Below are 27,195 nucleotides of genomic sequence, written 5' to 3' on the forward strand. Positions count from 1 at the left end.
AACTGCCCCCATCAGGTATCAGTGGAGGCCAAGTGGGGAGCCTGGACTTCTACTCCCACCTGAAAGTAAGAGATGGTGCCCCCCACCCCACTGGAGTAGTGTCAGAAAAAGCCGACTAGAAGAGAAGGGTCAAACACAATCCACAGTCACCTAAAATAATACAAAAATATCCAAGTTTCAATTAAAAAAAAAATCACCAGCATACTAAGAAACAGAAAGGTGACAAATTGAATAAACAAAGACAATCAACAGATGCCAACACCAAGGTGATAGACATGTCAGGATTATCTAATGAAGATTTTAAAGCACCAATGCTGAAATGTTTCAGTAAGAAATTATAAGCATGCTCGGAATAAAGAGAAACACAGAAAGCCCCAGCAAACAACAACAACAACAACAAACCAGGAGATTAAAAAAAAGCAAAAACAAAAACAAATGGAGGGGCGCCTGGGTGGCTCAGTGGGTTAAGCCTCTGCCTTCGGCTCTGGTCATGATCTCAGGGTCCTGGGATCGAGCCCTACATCGGGCTCTCTGCTCAGTGAGCAGCCTGCTTTCCCCTCTCTCTGTCGCTGCCCTGACTACTCATGATCTCTCTCTGTCAAATGAATAAATAAAATCTTTTTTTAAAAATGGTAATTTTTAAACTAAAAAATACAATAAATGAAATAAAAAGCTAAATGGATGGGCCCAACAGCAGAATGATGGGAACCACAAGGAAAGAATCAGGGAACTGTTAGAAAAATAACAGAAATTACTCAATCAGGGGCACCTGGGTGGTTCAGTCAGTTAAGCGTCTGCCTTTAGGTCATGATCTTAGGTCTGCTCAGGTCATGATCCCAGGCTCCTGGGATCGAGCCCCACATGGGGCTCCCTGCTCTGCGGGAAACCTGCTTCTCCCTCTCCCACTCCCTCTGCTTGTGCATTCACTCTCTCTCTCTCTGTCAAATAAGTTAATAAAATCTTAACAAAAACAAACAAACAAACTACCCAATCAGGCAACAGCAAGAAAATGGACTAAAAGAAATAATATGAGAAGAACAGAGTCTTAGAGACCTGTGGAACAATAAAAAACATCTATCATCTGTGTCATCAGACTCACAGAAGGGGAAAAAGAGACTAAGGTGGAAAAAACACTTTAAGAAACAATGGTTGAAAACTTCCCAAATTTGGAAAGAAAGGCAACCTATAAATTCAAGAAGCTGAGTAAATGCCAAAGGACCAATCCAAAGAAATCTAACCAAGATACATCAAAATTAAATTTCTGAAAACTAAAGATAAATACAAACTCTTGAAAGCAGCCAAACAGAAGTAACGGCTTATGGATAGGAGAAAACCAAATATGACAACAGGGGACTTCTAATCAGAAACCTTGTTGGCCAGAGGCAAGTGGTACAATACTTTTCAGGCACTAAAAGAAAACTGTCAAACCGGAATCCTATATGCAGAGAAAATATCCTTCAGAAATGAAAGCAAAATCTCAGATGAGTTCCTCGAAAAATTAAAAACAGAACTATCCTACAATCCAGAAATTTTATACCCAAATTAGAAAACCTCTGATCCAAAGGGATACATGAATCCCTAGTTTATTGCAGCATTATTTACAACAGCCAAACTACAGAAGCAACCCAAATGTTTATTAACAGATGAAGGGATCAAGAAATACGATATAGGGCGCCTGGGTGGCTCAGTGGGTTAAGCCTCTGCCTTCAGCTCAGGTCATGATCTCAGGGTCCTGGGATCGAGTCCCGCGTCGGGCTCTCTGCTCTGCAGGGAGCCTGCTTCCTCCTCTCTCTCTCTCTCTCTCTCTATGCCTGCCTCTCTGCCTACTTGTGATCTCTGTCAAGTAAATAAATAAAATCTTTAAAAAAAAATACGATATATATCTACAATGGAATATTACTCAGCCATAATAAAAATGAAATCTTGCCATGTGTAGCAACATGGATAGAGCGAGAGAGTATTAAGCTAAGTGAGATAAGGCAGCCAGAGGAACGCAAATACCACATGATCTCACTCATATGTGAAATTTAAGAGATGATGAAAGACGATATGTTTTCCTCTAAGATAAGGAACTAGGCAATGATGACCACTCTCAGAACTACAATGCCAGAATTTCTAGTTAGTGCAACAAAGCAGAAAAGGAAGTAAAAGGCATGTAGATCAGAAAGAAAAAATAAAATGTTTACAGATGACATAATTTCCTATGTAGAAAAACAAGGAATCTATTTTTTAAAACTCCTAGCACTAGTAAGTGAGTTCAACAAGGATGCAGGATGTAAGATCAGTATACAAAAATCAACTGTATTTCTACATACTAGCAGTGAATATGTGGACACCAAAATTAAAAATATAATACCATTCACAATCACTTAAGAAAATGAGTACCAGGGTGCCTGGGTGGCGCAGTTGGTTGAGCATCTGCCTTTGGCTCAGGTCATGAGCCGAGGGTCCTGGGACTGAACCCCAAGTCAGTTTCCCAGTTCAGCAGGGAGTCTGCTTCTCCCTCTCCCTCTGCCCCTCTCCTGCCCATGCTCGCTGTCTCTCTCTCAAATAAATAAAGTCTTAAAAATAAGAAGGAATATTTAGTTGTAAATCTTAACAAGGCATGTAGAAGACTTGCATTCTAAAAAGAATAAAACAAACAAAAAACTGCAGATGAAAGAAACCAATGAAGATGATGAAAGAAACTAAAGAAGATCTTTAAAAAAAAAATGGAAAGATGTATGTTCATAGACTGGAAGATTATAAGATGAATAATTTCCCCAAATCGATATATAGAATTAATGCAATTACTAATCAAAAGCTCAGTAAGACTTGTAGATATAGACAAGATTACTCTAAATGGAAAGTCAAAGGAACTAGAATAGTTTAAAAAATTTACAAAAAGAATAGAGGGAAGAATTCACCTACTCAATTACATGATTTATTACATATCCACAGTACTCAACATTGTGTGATATCAGTGGAAGGTGAGATAAATAAATCAACAGAATAGAACAGAGGGGGGCCTCGATGGCTCAGTTGGTGAAGCATTCGACTACTGATTTCAGCTCAGGTCATGATCTCAGGGCTGTGAGACCGAGCGCCATGTCAGGGTCTGTGCTGGGTGTGAAGCCTGCTTAAGATTCTCTCTCTCCCTCTGCCCCTCCTCCCGCTCCTCCTCTCTTTAAAAAAAAAAAAAAAAAAGAGAGAGAGAAGAGAATAGAGAACCCAGACAGAGACCTACACAAATATGTCTAATTTAATTTTGGGAAAAGGTGCTAAAGCAATTCAATGGAGGAGAGACAGCCTTTTGACAAATGGTGCTGAAGCCACTGGACATCCACAGATAAAAAAAAATAAAGCTCAATCTTATACAAAAGCAACTAAAAATGAAACAAAAACTGACAAATCGAACTTCACTGAAATTAAAAACTTTTGCTGTCCAAAGATCCTACCTACCTGGAGGGTGAAAAGATAAGTCCTTTGTTGGGCATGTGGTTTGCAAATATTTTTATCCCACTCACCCAACAAAGGACTAGGATCCAATACGATATAATAAGCCCTCTCGAAATTCAACAGTTAAAAAAAAAAATCTGTTTAGAGCCATGAGCGATATAAACCTATTAGAATGGCTAGAATTAAAAGTGGTGACAATAACAAATGCTAGCAAGACTGTGAAGAAAGTCTATCACTCACACAGTCCTGGAAAGAATGTGAAATGGTACAGCTACTCTAAAAAAGCTTAGTGGTGGGACGCCTGGGTGGCTCAGTTGGTTAAGCAGCTGCCTTCGGCTCAGGTCATGATCCCGGTGTCCTGGGATCAAGTCCCGCATCGGGCTCCTTGCTCAGCGGGGAGCCTGCTTCTCCCTCTGCTTCTGCCCACCTCTCTGCCTACTTGTGCTCTTTCTCTCTCTCTCTAGCAAATAAATAAAATCTTTAAAAAAAAAAAAAAAAAGCTTAGTGGTTTCTTTATAAACTAAGCATGCAATTACCATAATATCCAGGAGCTGCACACCTGGGTACTTATTCCAGAAAAACAAAAGTCCGCATTCACACATAAACTGTACATTTCTGCATGGTTACAGCAGCTTTATTTATAAAAACCAAAAACTGGAAACCCACATGTCCCTCATGGGTGAGTGGTTAGAGAAACTGATACGCGACCACACGGAATACTAGTAAGCAATAAGAAGGAACAAACTTGATGCACACAATCTGGGTGAGTCTCCAGAGAATTATAAGTAAAAAAAGCCAAATCTGAGAGGCTACATGTTCCATTTACATAAAATTCTTGAAATGTGTAATCTACAGAAATGGAGATTCATGGCTGCCAGGGGTTAAGAGGCAGTAGTGGTGGGAGGGCAGGAGGCACGGTGTGAAGGGAACCGAGGGATGGAAACGCCTGGCATCTTGACTGCGTCAGTGTCAATGTCCTGATTCTGACACTGCACGATAATTTTACAAGGTGTCACCCCTGAGGGAACGTGGGTAAAGCATACATGGGATAGCTCTGTATTTTCTCACAACTGCACAGAAAACTACAATTATCTCAAAATAAAAAGTTTAATAAAAACAAAAAACAAAAAACCTGTTAGTTGCTGAATACCGTGTCCACCCACATACAGGCATTTGGCACTGGAAAGGGACCCTCCACGGCCCCAGACCACAGGGACTCCAGCCGTGAAGACCTCTGTGGTCCACAAGGGTCTTCCCCAGGCCAGGCTGGCCCTCCATGGCCCTCAATTGTGCTGAATGAGCTCCACCAGCCTTTCCAACAGCTTCTCCTGGAGGCCACACACACCCACATGTGTGTACCATGTTGGGCCTGTCGACTCGACCATGGTGAGGTCCTTCTGCCCCTTTCCCTCTTGCCACCCTCCAGGCAGGTCTGGGCTGCATCAGGGAGAGCCCAACTGCCTCAGCTCAGGCCAAGCGGGCAGGCCACAGGCAGGGAAAGATGCCATTGTCCCAGCCAGCTTTACACAGTGTTGCCGAGCTGCCACACTGATGCTTCCCGGAAACGCACAAGCCTCTGGACACCACCACCCGATCACGATCAGCTCCAAGGCAGCCAGAACATTACATGCTCGGCTCTCAGAGACATGTGGCCTGTGTGAGGCTCAAAGAGCAGGGAAGTCAGTGACGATTTCTAACAGGGGTTAACCTCACTTTTCCCATCCTCAGATTCAGCCACCAAGAGTGTACAAGGCACCGAGAAAAGCAGTCAGATACATTGCACGCTATGGCACTAAAGGGTGGGTACCCAAAGCGACTGATGCAAAAATGTGGGCCCCTCCCTTCCTAGCCCCTGATAACATCCCGTCATCCTAAAGGCCCTCTATGGGCAGTAAGGGGATGCTAGACCCCTACACAGGCCCCCTCAAAATCCCACATCCCCTTCCAGGACAGGAACTGACCCAAAGCCAACTGCTAACTGAGAACCTACTGTGGCTGCTGCTGCCGTTAATCCAGACACTGCCACCTCCCCGTTCTCTGAACTGCTCTGTTATACTTACACCTCCCAGGGGGAAGAAAAATATTCCAGGCCTCTGGGCTAAGGCACAAGCAATTCTCTGTGCGGAGGGCTCTTTGCCCCATCCTGCCCACTCTCCAAAGTTCCGTATCTCCCAACCCAGGCGATCCATGTTCCTTCCTTCTCACAACACCTCAGCTTGCTGCGGACAGGAATCTCGACTCCACCCAGCACAGCGCCCTGTACAAAGTCAGGCTGCAGTCACTGAAACAAACATCCACAGGAGTCAGCGGGCATGTTTCCAGGTCGCCACCCCACAGCCGAGACTGCTCCCAACCTGTTCTCTGAGTATGGCCAGTAAGACCTTCCCAGCCGGCACCTGGGTGAGCCCAGACCACACTTCCAGCCTCTACACACGGAGCTCCCGGGTTGCTAATCGGTACTGGTCGGCACCTAGCACTGGGGGACAACCAGCAGGCTGAGGAGCGGGCAGACAGGCTGGACTTCAAGCGTCCCTCTCCCTTCTCTGAATCCGATCCCCCGTCATGCGACGTGTGCCACGCTGGCCAAGACACAGGCACAAGTGCTGTGGGAAACCTGGCACCCTCTAAGAGCAGCAATGTGGCCGTATGTGGGGACAACCATGGCATCCCCATGCTCCTGCCCCAGGAACCCCACAGCCAGAAATTAAGCCAAAAGAAATAACACAGAGAAGCAAAAAGCTCCCCTCATGATTGAAGGAGGAACTCAATGTCTAACAAGCAAATGGCTAAATGAATGCTTGATGATCAACTCAGGAAAATATTACACAGCCATTAATTACAAATACCTATGAGGAATTCAAGAAACCCTTGAGAGTGTGTGCCCATGGGATGCCATCAGGCCAGTGCTTCCTGCACAGAGGCAGGTGGCACATTCAATCTGGAGATGTTCAGTGGAATTTCCCCAGTTGCTGCTGCAAAGCTGGAATCACTTGAGGGACCAGAGATAAAAACGTGATGTGCACACAGTCCCTTCTCAAGGAGTCCCTGCTTTAGTGAAGGAGACCAGGCATGGGAACAAGCATCCAGGGTAGGATGTAAAAATGGGGCCTATTATAAAAGGCATCCTAAGGACAGAGAAAGATTGGGAGTCAATGAGGAAACAGCTATAGTGCTGACTGCTGGGATGAGCAAGTCTTGGGGTTTTTTTGTTTGCTTTTCCCATTTTTTGAAAAGTCATGCTACATATAAGACTTATCAGATATTACTTTTCAAAGGGAGGGGAAGATGTTTGCCTGACTATGCATGCCTCTAATATAGTACTAACAGAATACCTTCCAAAAGATGGCAGGGGTGGGATGTGAGGGCTGGATTGCTCCTGGTGGAACAAGAAGTAGATGAAGTCAGGGAATCCCTGTACTCTACGCTCCACCAATGGCATGACCTAACAGCTCTAGATAATTAGTGTAAAGACTGTGGCCTGGGAAGCAGAAGGCCCAAGTTCAAGTCCTAGTTCTATGACTTGGTTGCTGTGTGGCCCAGGGCAAGACATTACCTCTGTGAATCTCAAGTTTCATTATCTACAATAATAGAAAAATACACATAACTTTTCCATACCATTTTTTAAACAATCACGTCAGACATAAACACGTACTGGGTCACTGAACAATCAAGGGTCCAGGGTCAGGGATATACATCCCAGCACCCACATAGGGCCGTGCACACATCTGGTGCTCAGACCAAACTAGGGTAGCGTGTGGGGACCAGCAGTGCTCAGGGGAGTGAGCCCCACAGTGGAGGTAGTGAGTGGAATTCCCCAAAGAGTATGATGGGTAGGACTACAGAGTATTTGAGGCCAGTCCAGGACTGCAGGGCTCCCGACTCCGTGTAGGGGCATAGTGTGCAAAGCCCACACAGGATCCCTCATGCCAGACAAATGCCTGAATTCCAAGCACAGTGACCATCCCCATAAAAGTCCTTCAAGAAGAAAAGTCCCACAGTCCTAAAGGATCTATACATGTGGGGGTCAGTATCCCAGCCTTGGGGAAATTCCTGGGGAAAAGATTTCTCTGGGCCAAAGGTCAGGTACAGGGACCAACACTCAAGCACGAGCTAGAGGGCAAACGGCCCTTGGTAGAGGATTCATTAAAAGATCTACAGGCAGAATGCGTGTAAATTGCAGCCAATATACCTACAGTTTCGAAGTTGCTTCCTTGCCCCCTTTTTCCCCCCTAAAAGAGTTTCTGTGGCAACACTTCCACATTCATAGCAAACAGACTGTTTAATATTTTCTACCTTTCAGTTCTAACAGGAGAAATGATGCCTGGGCAGCAGCCGTCTGGCCATCTTTATAAGCTTATAAATCATGGAAGAATTCAAGGTCACCTGTCTTTTCCGAGACATTCAGAGGAAGTCAGTAAAAGGAGAAGTGAGCACATGTGAAAGTCAGTCTCAGGCCTTAACCTTGCCAAGACCTTACTGTGTCCTAGGTGCCCACCTGCCTCACCTACACTCAGGGAATTAGCACACAACTCTGACCATGCCTCCCAGGGCCAATGACCTCAGGCAAGGTGGGGCATCTCTTTCAGAACAATCCTGCCATCAGTGTGGGTGCTGGCCATCACTGTTGACTCCCTGAGATGCCACACACACACTCGTTCCCCGACAAAGCCGTGTGGAGTAAACCATGCTGGGACTCCTCAAGGCCTGGAGAATACCATGATGGTGCTTCACATTCAGTTCTGGACCCAAAGGACATTCCTCAATACGGCCGCCATACGCCAGCGTGAGCATCTGCCTGGCGTCTGCCTCTGAATGTCAGCAGAGAACCATCAGCCATCACAGAGATACTCACAACTGTGAGTGAGTACAGCCAGTCTATCTCGGTGATTCAATGTGATCAGAACCCAGGGCCCTGGACAGGGTGAAAACCTGGCCTTCTGAGTGAGAAAGGCTGCTGTTCCCCAGCTGGCAGGATAGTATCAGGTATGTGGCCTAGAGGACACAGACTTGATCTGAGTGAGCACACTGGGGTAAAATGGTAAAAATGTCCATTGGTTTCTTCTCTTCGTCACATCTGTCCTGCTTTCCACTGTCCTCAGAGCTAACATCCACAGCTTACGTGGCTGGTCACTGCTCCACGCCCTTCATGTACTCTCTGTTCTTCACAACAAATCTATGAGGTATATGCCATCAACACCTCCATTTGACATTCAAGGACACCAAAATGACCTGTCTAATCAGGCTGTGAACCATGACCACCTGGCCCTCTAGCTGACCTGTAACTGTTCCATGCTGCTCAGATGGCTGGAGCCATCTGAACAGGAAGCATGTTCTCCTGGTGGGTCTAGTCCTGACCCGCGCATCACACAGGGTCTCCCCAGACACCCCTGCAGCCGAGGTCTAGGGCCTGGGCGTGCATGGCACCTGTGAGTTCATCACTAGGGACGAACCAACCACAAACCACCTTCCACAGAGCCACCCACACAGCTTGGCCAGGCACTATGCATTTTTAAGGTGTTCCGGAAGCTGATGGAAATTGCGGGGCTCTTCTTTGGAAGGAGGAAGTCTTTCTTACCTGTGCAAACGTAAGGGTGAGCACAGGCTCCCACCTCCTCCCTACCCCAGAGAAAGGAGAGTAACCCTGTAATTAACCATTCAGACAGGGATACTTTGGGGAAAGAGTTGGGATCCTATTAATTACCAAGACACATGACCCTGCAGGAGAAATGCAGCTTACCAACCTTTGGTGCTAAAGGTCACAATGGCAGAACCATCAATGCAAAAGATAAGAAAGCCACCGGAAATACCCACAATGAGACAAAGGCACAAAGAGTGGAACGAAGGGAAAGGAACTTGGCACCAGGGGCCGAGACGGGAGGTCTGGGAGAAACTTCCTGTGAGAAGTGAGCAAAGGACTAACTTCAGAAACTGAAGTCAGGGACATGCGAGCAGGCAGAACTAAGCCAGCGTCTGGCATGTGCAGAGGTTCAAGCTTCCCTCCAGAGGTAAGACTGCAGAGCCGTACACACAGTGTCACCCCATCTGGCAGTGTCATGGAAGCAAGGGCTTGAGGAGGAGAGCGCAAATCCCAAAAATTCCACAAGGTATGATCGGGGCCCATACCTCCAGAGGTAGCCGGAGGCCCCAAACCTCTAGACAATCTGCAGATGGTCCCACCCTTCGGCCAAATCAGAAGCAGCACAGGGTGGAGACAAAGACAATAAATAAATATTTGGTGAAACAATGACCTGAGCTCTACAAAGTGTTATCGGATGGCCCCTTGCTTTCAGCAGAGAATGCTTCCATGCTGAGGCCACATACTTGCCCAGACTGCACAGACGGGTGCATGAGAGGGTGAGGCCAATAGCAGGTCCGTGCAGTGTGCTCAGGGAGCCCTGGGAGTGCCAGGACAGGGCAGAACAGAGGTGGAATCTGTGCTATCAGCCACGCATGGATAGCAAATGTCAAGCAGAAAAAGACACAAAGATGGGAAATGAACATGTCAAAGATAAGTAAGATGTGAATTATGAGCACAAACGAAGTATAAGGTGGGGCAGTGACCGTCTGGGGTGTTTCTATAATAGCTTTACTGAGGTATAAAACACATGCCAAACAACTCCCCCATTTAAAAGTGAGTACAATTCAATGGTTTGTACTGCATCCACCACCACAACGAATTCTAGAACCCTCCAACTCTTTTCACCCCCCCCCAGAAGAAACCCTGTAATCTTTAGCTATCATTCCCTAAACCCTCCATTCCCCACCCCCACTCCCACCCCAGTCCCTGGAAACCACTTATCTACTTTCTGTATCTAAATATTTGCCTATTCTAGGCATTTCATCTGAATGCAATCAGATTATGAGTGACCTTTCATGACTGCTCTTTCTTTAGTATGATATTTTCAAGATTTAGCCACACTGTAGTATGTGTGTGTCTTTTTTCTTTTTTTAAGATTTTTTAAAAAATTATTTATTTATTTGACAGAGATCACAAGTAGGCAGAGAGGCAGGCAGAGAGAGAGAGAGAGAGAGAGAGAGAGAGAGGAGGAGGAGGAAGGAGGCTCCTCCCTGAGCATGGAGCCCGATGTGGGGCTCGATCCCAGGACCCTGGGATCATGACCTGAGCCTAAGGCAGAGGCTTTAACCCAGGCGCCCGTATGTGTGTGTCTTTTATTCCTTTTTATGGCCAAGTAATATTCCATTTATGAACAGGCCACATTTTATTTATCTACTCATCTGCTGTTGGACACTGGAGTCATTTCTACTTTTTGGTGGCTGTGAACACTGATATACAAATTTGGTGAGTTTTTCAACCTTTTTAAAGAAACCGCAAAGATGTAAACACCACTTATCAATGTAAAGTCTGGACAATGAACTCTTCAAAAGCCACAAAAAAAAAAAAAAAAAAAAAGGGAAACCAGTTGAAGGAGGTGCTGTAAGGGGGTTCCCGAGAGGCTCCCGGTAAGCACATTCAGGGACAGGCAGCACTAGTTACAAAACAGACAGAGGCCTTTCCATAAAGCCTTTCCACACGAATGAGGAAAGAAAGGAGTGGCGAAAATATTTTCTTTAACACATGCCATAAAAAATAAAGTCATAACAAAGACTGTGGTATACCTAAAAGATCTGAGTCCATGTGGGTAACTCCCTGATTTAACACTAAAGACATCAAAATTCCTGTACAGTCACTGAACGGAAGGGGCAGGACCTGGTTGAGGAGCACTATAGTCTTAAAAAGAAGAGGTAATCTTCCTGATGAAAACTCTGAGGGTTGATCCAAATTTCTTCCTAAAAATAAAATGTAGTGAAGGGTGCCTGGATGGCTCAGTTGGCTAGCATCTGACTTTGACTCAGGTCATTATCTCAGGGTTCTGGAATGGAGCCCCACATTGGGCTCCCCACTCAGCAGGAGTCTGCTTCTCCCTCTCCCTCTGCCCCAATTCTGCTCATGCTCTCTCTCAAATAATAAAATATTTATAAATGAATGAATAAATAAATAAATAAATAAAATCCGAACAATCCCAATTGTGTCACTCAGACCTCTGGGGCCTCCAAGATTCCTTTGGATCCCCTCCCCACCCTCTAAGGACACAGGGCCCGACCATCAACTCTGAGATCAAGGAACCCAAACCTCCCTCTCCACCCTGACTTCTGACCCAAGCCCCAGCCCTGCCTCTCCAGGGAAAGGGGGAGTGTCACCTGGGCACTGCTACGCTTCCTTCCAACTCACATGTCCAAAGCTCCTGGTCAGGAACTGGGACGGGGCCCTGGAAATTACCGAGTACCGCTAAGTGAACAGATGAAAAGATCAGGGGTATCTTGCCTTCTGGCCACAAAGCTAATCAGTGACAGAGTGCCAAGGAGACCTGCTGCCCCCGTCTGTTAGTGCTTGGCTGCCCCTCACTCCCCCATCAGAACCCAGCCCTGTTGCTACTCTAGTTTCCATGCTAAAACATTCCAGGCACCTCTGGCCCGTCACTACCAGGAGCTGCAGACTGCGGCGGTGGAATGTAAGGGCAAAGCAACCTCCTTCTCGGAGCCTCAGACGCCTGTCTGTGCACTCAGAATATAACCTACCCCATACTCTTCACCTTGAGTCCCAACCACATGCCGTGTACCTGCATTTCATTTATTCTTCAGAGACCCAGCCCTTGGCAGCAGGACGTAAGGGTGAGCTAGTCCTGGAGTGTGCCTGCTGCTAGAGAGAGCAGGCACTTGTCCCCAGTGGTCCCCTTATCAACTTCTGCCCTTTGCACGTCTGACACCTCACTCCAAGGGGGCTGCCTCGGGCCCGCGCCCGGATTCTGCACCTGCATCAGCTCCATCATGACAGGAGTCCTCCCTGCCTCTCCTATCATGGCCTTCCAGCAAATGGTCCAACTTGAACTAGACCAGTGATTTTCAAAGTACGGCATTACCTGGGACCTTTTGGGGGTCCACGAGCCAAAACTACTTTATGCAGTCGTCATTTCCGTTCCTCACTCTCATGCTCTCCCTAGTGTAGAGCAGGGTTTGCCAGAGGCTATGTGACATGACATCACAACGAGTGCAGAAGACAGGAGAATCCCTTTGTCTTTCATGATGACAGATGTTATGGAGATTTTCAAAAAGGTAAAATAGTATGGCTCTTCTTAGCAGATTTTTGTTCTGGAAAAATCATTTTCCAGAATATACCCGTTATTTATGTGAACATGTAATAGGTTTATTTTATTTTTAAATAGATTAATAAATTTCTAAACATTTCTCAGTTTTAATTTCTAACATAACAAACACTACAAATGTAACCCACATAAACAAAAGCCCGTTGAGGGCCTCAATAATCAAGAGCATAAACGAGTCCCCAAAACAAAAAGTTTGAGAACCACTGACCTAGCCAATCATCCCAGCCCCACCTCTGCAAATCGTCAGGTCAGTGACTGGCCCATCCTGCCCCCACACCCTTGCCTTCCTCAGAACTCTGTTCATGCTTTCACTCTGGCTCTCCCATCAGCCCAAACACAAAGGAGCCTTCAGGTCCATCTCCAAATTTCTACTCAGACTCCTCTCTCCTCCATAGCACTACCTTAAAAGGCTGCCTATCCCCCACCAGACTTACCACAGTGGCTGTACTACATACAGCACATCTGGAAATGGAATGACTCCCGTACGCACCAGGCAGGGAACCCTTCCTCTGGGAGAGGCAAAGCTCTGCTGAGGAGGGGAGGCCTGGAGAGGGGGCTGGGCTCCACACATACAACACCCACTATGGGTCCCTGGAGGCCAGCCACTAAGGGAGGCTGAAACACAGGGACGATCAAGCACCTGGAGTGTTCCTTAGAAACCCTGTACATAGACTCTACACAGATGTGACTTCCGTTCTTTTGTACACATCAAATATTTCATTCTATTAAAAAATATTCACATGGGGGTCAGGGTAAATCAGTGATGTTCAACCCATGAAGACAAAGGGAGGTGGTGCTGCAGGGGCCACTGCAGAGTGTGGGGTGGGGCGGAGCTGGGGGGGGGGTGGCAGTGTCTTACAGGTGGCACCATCCTCTCCTCCCATCCCTCACATATGTGAGTTCCATGTTCTGTTTCAAGGAGCTCTGTGCTCTACTCCTAAAAAGATAAAGTCGGAAAACTGGTATCAGAGTAGTGAACAGGCCAGATCATCTTTTTTCCCTCTAAGTGACCCCAACATCTTTTGGAGGCCCAACAGCCACAGCTCCCCATGCATCTCTCCATTGGAACACCCCAGCATCTCCCTATGTTGTGTGGCTTTCGACTCCTATGCTCCCTCAGCCCCCCTCCCACCAATACGAAAGCCCCCACTTAGCTCCTTCCTGGCAGCTCCACTCATCTTCTGGCTAGACAGAAACGAGGGACTGAAGCGCAAAGTGGCTCAGCCACCCCTGTGCATGGGCACAGCACCTCTACTGCCACCTCAAAGCTGCACACTGTGCTTATAAGCCTGAGGGTGGCCCGTAGCCCAGTTCTCCACCCTGGAGTCCTACAAATGAGGAGCTCGGGTCTGGGCAGCACCATATGCAGTCTGCAGTACCGGCGTCTGGCTTGATGTGCTGATTCGAAACACCGCTCACTAAAAGAACTACCACTGGACCCGGATAGTGCCCTTCCAGGTCTCTACCCAGAACTCAAAGTAAATGTTCAAATAAAATGTGTATGTGAGGGACGCCTGGGTGGCTCAGTTGGTTAAGCGGCTGCCTTCGGCTCAGGTCATGATCCCAGCGTCCTGGGATCGAGTCCCACATCGGGCTCCTTGCTCGGCGGGGAGCCTGCTTCTCCCTCTGCCTCTGTCTGCCTGTGCTCGCTCACTCTCTCTCTCCCTCTGTCTCTGACAAATAAATAAATAAAATCTTAAAAAAAAAAAAAAAATGTGTATGTGAACGTTCATAGCAGCACTATTCACAACAGCCAAAATGTGGAAATAGCATCCAACTGCAGATGAACAGATAATGTAAATGTGCTATACCACAGACTAAAATATTATTCAGCCATTAAAACAACCAACGAGGTATACTGATCCATGCTACCACTGGATGAACTCTGAAAACACACTAAAGAAGCCAGACTAAATGCTACATATTCTAGCTCCATTTTAATGAAACTTCCAGCATAGATAAAGCTGTAAGGACAGGAAAGCAAACCGGTGGTTGCTGAGGACTGGGAATAGGGAGTCACAGCCCAATAGTTATGGGTATTCCTTCAGGATGATGAAATGTCTTTTTTTTTTTTTTTAACATTTTATTTATTTGACAGACAGATCACAAGCAGGCAGAGAGGCAGGCAGAGAGAGACAAAGGAGGAAGCAGGCTCCCTGCTAAGCCGAGAACCCAAGGCAGGGCTCGATCCCAGGACTCTGGGATCATGACCTGAGCTGAAGGCAGAGGCTTTAACCCACTAAGCCACCCAGGCGCCCCGATGAAATGTCTTAAACTATAGACCGGTCATGTTTGCACAACACTATGAATGTGCTGAGTGCAATGGAATTGCACACTCTAAAATGGTTAATTTCGTGTTCTGTGGATTTCACCTTAAAAAAAAAAAAAGCCACAAAACCCCCAAACCAAACCCACACGAAGAGCTCCCTAGATCCCAGGCACAGAGAGGGTGAGGGCACACAGCTGATGGCCTGCTCTCCATCCTCCCCTCCACACTTCCCTGCTCAGCCGCCCGCGCACCCCTCTGCACACACACAAACACACACACGCCCTGCAAGCCCAAACTATGCACAGGGCTCCTCCCGGGGCTGCAACAGCTGGAGGAAGAGGGCAAAAGTGACATTTTAAAAAGTCTCTTCCCTGTTCGGTCTTGACAAGGAGCCCATGGCCGCGGGATTTTTGGAACATGACGCCATTCGTGGCAAAGGGAGGAATGCTAGAGAATGCGTGGGGACACATTTCTGGGGCTTTGCAGGAAAGCTTTGTAGGAAAAAATCTCACCCTCTCCCTCAAAAAGCAGTGCTTCCCATTAAGAAACAGGTAGGACGGGAAGGTGCCATGGGAAGGAAAAAAGAGACAGGAAGCGTAAGTTCAGCCCAGGCCTCGTCCTCTCGCCCCACCCTTCCCAGCACAAACTCACCCTTCCCAGCACAAACTCACCCTTCCCGCAGGACAGCCCCTGGCTCCTGGACAGGAGAGCCACACACAGCCAGAAATCTAATGTTCCGGAGGCCCACCTGCCACACTCAGGACAGGACGCGAAAGTGTGGGAGGAGGAGAACCTGCGTCAGACTGTCTGGGTTTGCGTCCCAGATCTTCCACTTACAGTATTGCCCTTGGGCAAGCTACACGGCCACTTCACAGCTCAGGTTTCTTATCTCTCCACCTCATAAGGCCACTGCAAATGTAAATGAGTTAACAGCGGCCTGCACACAGCAATTACTGTTAGCTACAAATGCCACCGCCTCCACAATAAACAATCCCCGAGTACATCAACGGCTCCTTCAACTTAAGTATAGGAAAACCTCCACATCACAGGAGGCTGCATGACCACCCTAGCTGGTCCAGGTCCCCTGAAAAGGACCCTTAAGCTCACAGGCAGTGGGTTTCGAGGCAGGAAACGGGGACAAAGAGTCAGCAGGCTGCTTGCGGAGATGGCATCTGCCTGTTACAAGAGCTGTCTGCAGGCTTTAGCTAGGAACCACTTCTACCTGTTTAGACCCTAGACAAGGGTCCCCTTGGCAGAAGGCTCCCCTCCCTGGAAGCATGTGGGACCTGTAAAGCCTGGGGATAAGCAGGGAGACTGGAAGGAGGAACCTGCTGGCTGAGGTGAATCAATCAACGCCGGGGACCAAAGGGTCAGGACGTGCCCCGGTCACATCTCCCACCCACCTGCCCATCAGTTTGGGGCAAGACCTGTGCTGCCCTCTACCTCCAGCTGTTTCACCAGGCCCAGAGCACAAGGACTTTGGTTCCCAGACAACTGTTGCAGGGACATGAGCAGGACAGTGGCTTCTCTTAATCCTCTCCTACTTTACTGATGACAACTCAGACACTTCCAAGCAAAGTGACTTCTGAAATCAGGATCTGCCACTGCCATTCACGGGACCTGCACTAGGTACTTCTTGGAGCTTGCAGGGGCTCGGAGGTGGCTGCTGTGCCGACCACTGCCCTCTGGAGCAGCCCACGGCCTCTAAGGGTAAGTCGTAGGCTAACGGCAGCTGGCCTCTTCACTTCAGATCCTCTACGAATTCTTAAAACCAGTTTCATCTTATTTTTAAAAAAACCAAAACCCAAAAAAACAAAAAAATAGTTCAATCTTTATACTTAAACATGTTCTGAAAGTCAAACCCAAAGAAGCAAACCGACCATGGCCTTTCTGATCCCAAGGGGCTACGGTGAGGAAGTTGCTAGGGCGGGGCCAAGCAGCTCAGCAGGAGAGGAGGCAGCCTGGGCTTTTGTTCTGTGGGTGTGGAGGTCGACAAGAAACGGAGCTAGGGGCTCAGCTGTCCCACGGAACCAGGGAGGGGGCGCCCTCTCTGGGCCTATGTTGTGGAAAACGAACCCCACTTCCTGAGCACCCCCCAGGTGGCCCACCATTTACAGATCCGGCAACCACCACTCTTGTACCATCTTCGCCACCATCACAGGCACCCACGACACGGTCATTATATAGTCCCCAGTTTCCAGAAGAGGGACACAGACGCTGAAACTCTGAGTGACCTGCTCCATCAGCATAAAAACAGAGCCGGGATGTGAACCCAAATCCAAGCTGAAAGCCCCCAGTGTCGACCATTCCATTCCCTTACATGAGCACATTAAGTGAAAAGTGGGACTGTGTCAGATTTCTAGGTCAGAGCAGGTCCCCAAGCGGAAGGCAAATGAACGCCCCAATCCCACTGAGCCCTGAGGCTCCCCACACCCCAGGTCACTCACCAGCCCCAGAGCAGAGAAGCTCTGGATGTGGCACCTGGAGACCCAAGAGATGTGGACTCTTTCTCTGGTTCAACTGGGACTCCCAAAAGTTGCTCCCCCGTCCTTTGGCCCCTTTAGCTACCAGCCAAGACCATTCGGAGGTAAGACACTGTCAGAAGGGGTGCCATATAGCCTCCCTGGTCCGTCTGATAAAAGCAGTGCTTTAGGACCTACAGAGATCAAGGACACAATTATTTCCTGATTCTGAATTCCTTAGGGGAAAAGCAGTGCTTCCTGTTCAGGACTGTGCCAAAAGTGTGGTCACTGCCAAAGGTCAGTAGTCTGTTGGGGGACATGGGGCCCCTCTAAGGCTGAGAAGATTTTAGATTTTAGGGCCTACATGATGACCTGTGAAATGTCCTGCCCCACTACCATCCCCACATGTATCCCCATGCACCCCAGCTACTAAGGAATCCATTCTCGGGGCAAGGCCCTGTTTCTGATAGCAAAGGTTAACACTTTCAATTTATCAGACACAGGGAGGTCAAAGAGAACTTTGGAAAAACCCACACTGGCCTTCCTGTGACCCAGGCAGGTCACTGAACTGGGTCTCAGCGGCTCCATCTGTTAATTGAGGACAACCCCTCACCTGCTTAATTACTGGGAGGGGTATCATCCGGCCCTGCAGGCCCCTCCTCCCAGGGCTAGGAAGCACACGTCCATTACAAAGCTTTGATTTTGTTTGCAATAGCCCAGCCTCCTACAGAAACAGTACTAGGTGAACAAGTCCCAGCTGCCTTCCCAAGAGGAGGGAAGACAGACTTCTGGTCTCACAAAGGCCGGCACTGAACGGTGTGGAACTAAGTTCTAGTCCCAGCCCCACCACTGGGCGGATCAGTGACCTCGGACAGGCAGTCCCAGCTCCCTGAACCTCCTGCTACAGGGGCCCATGCTGCCACCAGCCCTCCCCAGCTGCAGAGAGCAGAAAGAGACAGATCACGGCACACAGCACGTGACGCAGCACAATGGAGGCTCCGGAGGATTCGACGCGCCCATCTGCTCACTCTTGCTGTAAGCTGCCCCAGAGATTGGGCAGGCCATCACCCAGCACAGGGTGCAGACGCCACGCTGAGCATGAGGGCAGAAAGGCACTGGAAGGGTTACAGGCTCCAGGCAAAAAGCAAGCTGTGGTTTCATGTGAACTAGGATGACCCTGATGGAGAAAACCAGCAAATGGTTTGGAAGATTCCGGTTCCAGTCTCCAGAGACAAAATGCCAGCGAATCAACCCACTGGCTCTCTTGCCCCCAAAGGAAGTGATAATATAAAGGGAGCGGTGGGGCTGGGCACTCAGGGCTTCCATGCCAGGGCAGCCGGGAAATCGTCCTCGGATCGTCTCACAGAACTCTACACTGCTAAAACTGGAGGAACCACAAAGTCTGGGGCAGGTTTCAAACCTGTCCCCCTGGCCTCCAGAGATGACTAGGGGCCCCAGGGGCAGAAAGCAGAGGTGACTGAGAGGCCAAGTTCCAGGCTCCAACCTCATGTCGCCCAGAACGGTGTCACTTTTTCAGTTTCACACATGGCATTTCAACATCCTTCAAGGGAAGGCTAAATGATTTAGTTCAAGTCTGAAAACTACTGACCTGGTCCAACTGTGGCATTTCAGATGGGAAAGGGAGGCCTGGAGTGTGAGTTGCCAAGCATAAAGGAAAAGCCGGTTTTCTCAGGTTAAATGCTTCTAAATTAGCAGCCAGGGCTCTTCACTGGCTCTGGTGCCTCCTTCCCCCCCAGTCTGAGGATGCTGGCAGTAGGATGCTACCTCTTTCTCGTCTCTTTTCCCTGGTTGCAAGGCTCTCTTCTTTCTTTCAAGACTAAATGGCAGCTTGGGAACAATTGAAAGATAAACATTCCCAGTCAAATTTCTTCATTTCGGCTAAACAGCATCAGGGTTCTAGTAATCAGGAAACAGCCCAAACAAAGGCTATTCCCTACACGACAGGCCATCAGCATGCTTCCTGGAATATTAATTACCACAAAGGGGGTTTAGTAACCTCCACAGGCCCGGCCAGCACCTTCCATCCATTCCATTAGTAGACCACTCCCTGTAAACAGAATGGGGGCACCAGCTTTATAGGTGGGAAACCAAGACTCAGAGAACATAAGTGACCTTCCTGGGTCACCCTGCATGTCTGTGCCAAGAACAGAACATAGGTCTTCGATTGTAGTCCTTCTGTGTAGCAAAGGAAAAAGAACTCGGAGAGAAAGGTCAAGTAGCAGGCTAGAACACAGGGAAAAAAAGCAGCTAGAATACAGCTGCAAAACACGCCCAAACACAAAGGGCTATGTCAGAATGCAGTCACCGAGGCCGGCAACGTGCCGGGGGGGGGGGGGGCATGCAGCCTGCCCCCCCAAGCTCTCACTGGCTCCCTCCAGAACAGGCCCTGACCGCACCCTCCTTCCTCCTCCTTCTAGAGGGGGAGTGGGGATCAGAGCCGCAGAGCCCTCAAATGCCACTAAAAGGAGTCTGCAAGAAGATGTGACGTTCAAAGAAAGAAGCCCCAAAAGTTGGCAAGAGACACCAAGCAGAGGACACAAACAGGAATAACAGCAGGAGAGAACCATTCCGGGAATCCTCAGAACACAGGCTGTCTGCACGACACCCCCAAGAGGGAGGAAAACCCCTCAAACACAGCCTTTCCACTCAGCACTCCCCCCACGAGGGTCTCAAGGGCCCCGCGGTGGGCCAGGCTACTGTAGCTGGAGCAGCCCTGTCCCACAAGGTGGCTCCTGAGCTCCCAGAGAGTGGCCAGCCAGCCTCAAATGAAAGGTGCCGTAAAGGTAAAACAGTAACTTCTTTACATGTTGAAATGGTATTTTAGATATGTGAGGTTAAACAAGATATAATTAAAACTAATTTCATCTATTTCTTTTTACTTTTCTAATGTAGCAAGTAGGAAATTTTTAATTACATATGTGGGTCACGTTATAGTCCTACTGGACAGGGCTGGTCTAACCCATAGGCCAAATCTAGCCCCTGGATTTTTTTTTTTTTTTTTTTTTAAGGTCCCAAAAGCAAGGACAGTTTTTACGTTTCTACGTGATTATGTAAGTACCTTCATGAACTCCTGGATTTTGGCCTACAAACCCTAAAGCTTTTACGATCTGGCTCTTTAAGAAAGAACTGGTCAATCCCCTGGTCTAGACTGTAAAAACAATCAGATATTCACTCTAATGGCACCAGGAGCAGAGGGCAGGTTTGTGATGCCTATGTGTGTGAGTGATTCTTGCACACTCATTTTTAAAAATTAAGGTAAGAGTCCCATGGCATAAAATTAACCATTTTAAAGTGAACAAGTCAATGATGGTTAGTACATTCATAGCATTACGCAACTAGCTTCTCTACCTAGTTTTCAGACATCTCATCACCCCCTCAAAGAAAACCCCGATCTCATTTGCAGGAACCTCTCCCGCACCCCTAAAAGCCCTGGTAATCACTAATCTGCCTTCCATTTCCACGGCTCTACCTATTCTGGACATTTCACATAAATGGAACCATACAATGTGTCATCTTTGTGCCTGATTCTTTCACTTAGCACGTGTCTAAGGTTCCATCATATTGTAGGATCGTCGGTACTTCATTCCTCTTTTTCTGAGTATTCTGTGATATGGATAGATCACAGTCTGTTTATTCATTCGTCCACTGATGGCTATTTGGGTTGCTGCTACCTTTTGGCTAATATGAATAGCACTATTACAAACATGCACGAATATACTTGTTTGAATACTTGTTCCCAATTATTTTGGATATACATTAGGAGTGGAATTACTGGGTCATATGGTAATTTTTTTGAAGAAATGCCAAACTGTTTTCCACAGTGGCTGCACCATTTTCCATTCCCATGAGCAATGCGTGAGGGTTCTAATTTCTCCACATCCACATCAACACTTATGACCTTAGCTTTTTTAATACAACCCTCCTAGAGGGTGTGAAGTAAGTAACTCACCGTAGTTTTTATCTGCATTTCCCTAATGACAAATGATACTGACCATCTTTTCCCGTGGTCGTTGGCCGTTTGTAAGGTCTGGGATTTCTGACATAGCCCCTGCCAAACCATTCACCAATGTGCACATAAATTATAAATCTCAAAGGGGTGGGCATGAAATCTCCCCACTGCTTATGGGATAAATGTCAAGTGAAGTAAAGAACTTCCACGCCCTAGAACTTCTAAGAGGGTCACAGGGAAGGTAAAGGGAAAGTCGATGAAATGATTCACAGAAACCAAGTCCTGACCCACCCACCTCTGTGCCTGGGACTCTCACCCCAATACCCCAAGCAACCCTAGCAGTGGAGTGCCGCACAATTAGACCGAGAGGTCTGAGAGGAGATGCAGGAGGACTAGAAGAGCCCTGCAGAAACCAAGACCAAACTCCTCATTCTTCACATGGGAAAATCAAGGCCTGAGGAGAGAGAACAACCCAGCCAAGATCCCACAACAGAATAGCAGTAGAAAGAACTAGAACTTAAGTTCAGATGCAGCGACTCCTTCCACAAAAAGCATACCTAAAGTCCTACAAGATGACATATCACGAGGGCAATTCCTACCACGAACCCCAGAAACCCACACTGAAGCTGGGATGAGGACCCGGGAGCCAAAAACCCTGGGCTCCAGACCTGCTCCCATTGACTGCCAACCCCTGATTCACCTCCCTTCCCCATCTGCTCCCCGTCATTTCACTCTGTGTGGCCTCCTGAGTGACTGACTACACTGACTCCCATGACTTCAGAATTCCTACTGCTCCCACACCCCTCACCTAGCTCTAACCACCTGCTTGCCTGAGCCAATGATTCCACCTAAGGACCAAACTAAACCTCCAACTCCACAGGGTCAAAGTCACTGTATTAATTTTGTCTCCTCCCCACTCCATAAACCTACTCCTTATCTGTTATTCTCAGTCTTTGCTGAAGATACCCAGGTTTCCTCAATCCCCACCTCCAAGCAACAACCAATACCCTGTCTTTAGTGTCTCATGACTCCTTCCATCCTGGCCAACAGTGACCTGGAGAAGACCTTTACTATCATTTACCTGGACTATGTTAGAGCTTCTAGTTTTATGCCAAAATTATTTTTCTAAGACAAAACTCTGATGGGTTAGAAAGTTAAGCATAAAAATAACTACAAGGGAATTACAAATGTGAGGGAATATTTTATAATCTTGAAAAAAAACACCTTCATAAGCATTAGATTAAAACTACAAACTAAAAAAAAAACATGGAAATTTAACTGCATTCTTTTTTAAAACTACCATATGAAAAAGAAATGACCATACATAACATTAGAATGGACACTGTGGGAGAAACTATGCACAATATAGGACAGGTTCAGATTGAGATCTAGAGCAGGGGTCAGCAAACTAGAGCGTACAGGCCGAACCCTACCAGCTGCCTGTCTCTGTTAACTCTGTAAATACGGTCTTCTCAAAAACAGCTACACTCATAAGTTTACGTATTGTCTAAAGTGGCTTTGCACGATGGCTTTTACACTACAATGGCAAAGTTGTGTAGCTGCCACAAAGATCATATGGCCCACATGGCTGAAATATTTACTATATGGCCTTTTAGGGAGAAAGTCGGTGGACACCTGACCTCGAGTGTAGACAGAAAGCTCCTACAGACCAGCTGGAGTCAGGGCGGAGGGCGGGGGGCGCAAGAAATTAACCCAACAGAAAAACAGGCTCACAGTATGAATGGGCAGTCCACACAAGAAACAAAACATATACCATAAATATTGTAAAAAGAGGCTTAGCCTCATTGGTAATTAGGAAAATTATTAAAGAATTAAATCATCTGATAATATCCAATCCCGGCAATGCTATGACACAGCCTTTTTTGGAAGGCAATTTAGTGATATCTGTAAAAAAAAAAAAATTCAGTGTGCTTGATGTTAACCCAGCCATTCTATTTTTAACTATCTGCCCCCAGAGAAATACTTGCATTTGTGCACGCACACACTCACCCAAAAGCATTTAGAAAACTGTTCGCTGAAGCATTCGCTGTTTTTAACAGCAGTACCCAGAAGTAACCTTGCTGTCCATCAATAAGGGAATGGTTAAATGGTACATCCCCGATGGCACTATTTGGAATACGTATATGTCGCACCATGAAAAGAGCTGTAAGACATATCATTAAGCAGGAAAAAAATATGCTGCAGAGCAAATACAAATACAGTTTGGGTTAAGTAAAGGTTTTAACTGTGTATTCGAGTCCCTATGCATGTAGAGAAACGCACAGGACTGAAGGATACACGCCTTAAAGAGGGGGTGGCCTCAATGATTGCTGATCTATCTTCCAGCCTTGAAGGGCTAAAATAAGCTCAGGGCAGGGAGGGGCAGCAGGAAGCAGGGCCTTGGGGGAGAGTGATGGGAACCAATTGGCTGAGGTTTTCTAATGGAGCCAGAGGATGAGAGTAAGGCTGGGGGAGGCCGGATGCAAAGAGCAGCAGCTAAAGCTGTTGGCAACAGCCCTGAGTCTCCCTCCTTCTCTTTTCAAGAGCAGTTTCTTCCTGAAAGATCCCAGGAGGTAGAGGGCTGGCCTAATCTCTCCCGGCACAAATAACCCTACTCATTATTTCAGAAACTACCATCCCAGTGGTGCCCTGAAGGACTCAAGCCTGTTTAAAATCCACAATTCAAATGTGAATAAAGTTGAAGAGTAAAGTGCTTTAAATCTGCAACACTCTCTTGATCCATTTAATAATCAACAGATTTTTTAAAGAAAATTTAACAGATCCGACTCAAATATGGAGATGCCATTTGTTTATCTAAACCTAAGAATCAGAAAACAGTTCTTATGAGGTGTAAATATCCAATCTACCAATTTTGGCAGTTGCCTGGAATAACCAGGAAACTCTCTCAGAACAACGCTTGCCAAGCCCATAAACTTCCTATATCCAAGTTTATCATTCTGTGGGTGATTTTGTTTGTTAAATTGTAAGAGAAAAGTTTAATAAGATACCACTCCTTGCTTTTCAAAGGGTGAGAGAGGTAAGCCAGGGATCCCTACTCCCAATTTATAGAAAAGGAAAATAAACTATATAAAGGCAAAGGGACTTACTCAAGGTCACACAGCTGATGAAAGTGACAGTGAAGACAAAAGACCTCCTGACTCCTGGTCCAAGGCCCTCATCACCACATAAACTGCGCCCCCCCCCCCCCCCCCGCAAGGCATCCAGTTGAACAGAGAAAGTGTCCCTGAAAAGCCCAACCCAGAACACTTTACCAGGAAAATAAGTTCTACTCTTCCCAAACTGACCTGGTCCCTCATCCCAAAAATCTGTGACTAGCCTCGAGTGCTCGGTTAAGCTTTTGGTTTTAGATGAAAGGAGTTTTTTTCCCTGGGTGTTGGGATTCTGATCTCAGGGGAAGACACCATGTCTCGTGCCATAACCCCTGCCCTGCCAACCTACTCTGGTCTGCCATGTAAACAATTCAAATCCTGTGAGTACTTAAGTAGCATTAAAAGCAGCCGGGCCTACAGTTCAAAGCAATGTTTTCCATCTAAGGGGTTTTTCTGCAAAAGGAGTGGCTACGACTAGGTCACACTGGACTGGAATGTGAAGGGAGCTCCCCTGGCCTCATGGGGGGGGGACGGGGGGGAGAGAGAACGCTCTGAAGAAGACTGAGACTGGGGGAGAGGAAAGGAGGGGCCACAGACACATCCCAAGTGGTGGTAGACAACGCTTGTTCAGGAAGTCCAAGGAATCAGCATAGCCCAAGGGCCTGCAAGTGTTGCAGAGAATCCCTGGGATCCTGAGGATTCTCTGGAATACTGGGGCTCAGGGAGCAACCAGTACAGGGGTTCCCAAAGACCACTGGGAACTGCAGTCCAACTTCTTAGGGAACTGTTACAATATAAATTCCTTCATCTCCTGTATCGCTCCAGGAATGGGGCCCCAGGACTCTGTATTTTTAGCCTGTGACTCTGATGCAGGCTTGGGAGCTACTAAACTAGTCCAAAGACCTCATATGACAGATAAGGCCAGGAGAAGTGAACGGACTTTCCCAAAGGCCCGCAGGTCTCCTTATTCCTTGCCAAGCGACCAGAGAGCTGGGAGAAAGGGTGGGGAGAACAGCCCCCACCTCTCCCAACAACAAAAAGGCCTCCAGTTTAAGTTCAAGAGCAAGACCCTCCTCCCCCCACTTCAGGACCATCCCCCTCTCCCATCATTGACAGTGACAATGATTTAGAAAACGGGCAAACTGGGTCTGCCGAGAGGGAAGCCCACAGTCCACCCGGACAATCCTGTTCCCTTGGCCACTCTGGGTGGAGAAGTCAAAGTCGGGTCCTAAAATGGACTCTATGGGGGGTACTGCGAAGCAGCAAGCAATCCCCAAGCGCTTTGTTCCTCCTAAGAAAAAACAGGCATTTTTGAGTCACCCAAAAAGCATGAATCACACGGCAGGGCTATGGGAACGGGAAAGGATGTTATTTTTCGGCATACTTGAGGATTTTCCCTTTGTCCCGGCTCTATCAATACACTTCCCGCTCCCCCCCCCATCTCCATCCTCACTACCCTCCCCAGGACTCACGTACATTTTTTCTGCTCCGTTTTTATTTTCCCTGGGAGCCTTCAGAGGCACCCCCACCCCCGCCCGCCTCGGGAACTGGATAACGTCCGCTCTCCTCTCCACAGCAGGACGGTGGTCTCACGGGCGTCAGAACTGGGGGGACGCGGCCAGCGCCCCCGGAGAGGCACTCTTGCCCGCCTCGGACGACGGCTTGCAACACCTAGCCGGGCGACTGCGCGCCGGGAAACTTCCAGCCCGAGGGGGCCGCCGGGGGTCGGGGGCCGCCCGGCCCGGGACCCGGGTCTCCACCTCCCGGTCGGCCCCAGGACCCCCGCCTGCTCACCTGCGTCAAGTCCTCGTCGTTGAGGAGATGCGATTCGCGGGGCTTAAAGCAGTTCTGACACTTGCTCTTGTTGAAGATGTTGGCCTGGAATTTCCTGCACGGGTTCTCCTTGGCCGCCGACATGGTCGGCGCGGCAGCCGCACAGGCCCGGCGGCCCGGCCCGGCCCGGCGCGCGCTCCGCGGCGGTCGGCGGACGGCGGCTGGCGGGCGGCGGCACCATGCACGGCGGGCCCGGGGCGGGCTCAAGCCGAGCTCAGCGCGGGCGCCGCGGCATGCCCCCGCCGGCCGGCCGCCTCACAGCCGGACCGCGGACGCAGGCCCGGCCGCGGCCGGAGCGCGCCCCCGGCGGTCAGGGCGGCCTCACGGACGCCGGGATGCGGGCCGGGCCTCTCCTCTCACGACCGAGCGGCGCTGCACGGCGCGCCGGGGCACCTCGGCGCCGAGCCCCGCGCCGGGGCCCTCACAGAGCGCGCGGTCCCCGCCGCCCGCCCGCACAGCCGCCGCCCGGCCGCCGCGGGCCCATGGACGCGGCCTCCCGGGCCAGCTGCCTCCCCGCGCTCCGGCCCGGTTCTCAGGCGCCGGGTCGCTGCCGGTCCCCGGGGTCGGTCCGCGCCGCCACCGCTGCCCTCGGCACCCAGCGGCCGCAGCAAATGGTATCGGAGCGCCTCGCGCACTCCCGGGGTGGGGCGGGGCTGGCGGGCGCGCGGGCGGGCAGGCGGGCGGGGGAGGAGGGAGCGATAGGGGCAGCGCGCAGGGCGGGGCCGCGCCCTCCGCGCGATCGGCAGCCCTGTCGACCAATAGGAGGGGCGCGCTCCGGCTAACAAAGGAAACCTTTGGCCAATGGAAGTCAGGGGCGGGGACAAAGGGCTGCCGGGCGCAAGGTAACTTGTGTAGGCGAAAGAAGGTGGGGGCGCCGGGATGGGACATTCAGGTTTGGTGGACTGGCGCCGAAGCTGGCTGGGTCCTGACAGCTGGAGGGGCTGGGGCGGGG

The 27,195-nt window shown here is 48.8% G+C and overlaps 1 protein-coding gene across 6 annotated transcripts in view; it reads right to left on the reverse strand.

The window, feature by feature from the left end:
* Nucleotides 1-26,880, reverse strand: part of MPRIP (myosin phosphatase Rho interacting protein) — a 141,252-nt gene extending 114,372 nt beyond the window's left edge. For 2 of the 6 annotated variants that reach the window (XM_032841276.1, XM_032841277.1), the window contains exon 1: nucleotides 26,205-26,861. In XM_032841276.1, coding sequence (XP_032697167.1) covers nucleotides 26,205-26,327 — 123 coding nt within the window. In that variant the 5' untranslated portion in view covers nucleotides 26,328-26,861. Of the gene's footprint in view, nucleotides 1-26,204 lie in introns of all 6 variants that reach the window. The other 4 variants (XM_032841273.1, XM_032841275.1, XM_032841274.1 and 1 more) reach the window with 4 other exon arrangements.
* Between the last annotated feature and the right edge of the window lie 315 nt (nucleotides 26,881-27,195).

This window comes from Lontra canadensis, unplaced genomic scaffold, assembly GCF_010015895.1.
Source record: "Lontra canadensis isolate GAN:19392208 unplaced genomic scaffold, GSC_riverotter_1.0 scaffold122, whole genome shotgun sequence".
Classification (NCBI taxonomy): Eukaryota; Metazoa; Chordata; class Mammalia; order Carnivora; family Mustelidae; genus Lontra; species Lontra canadensis.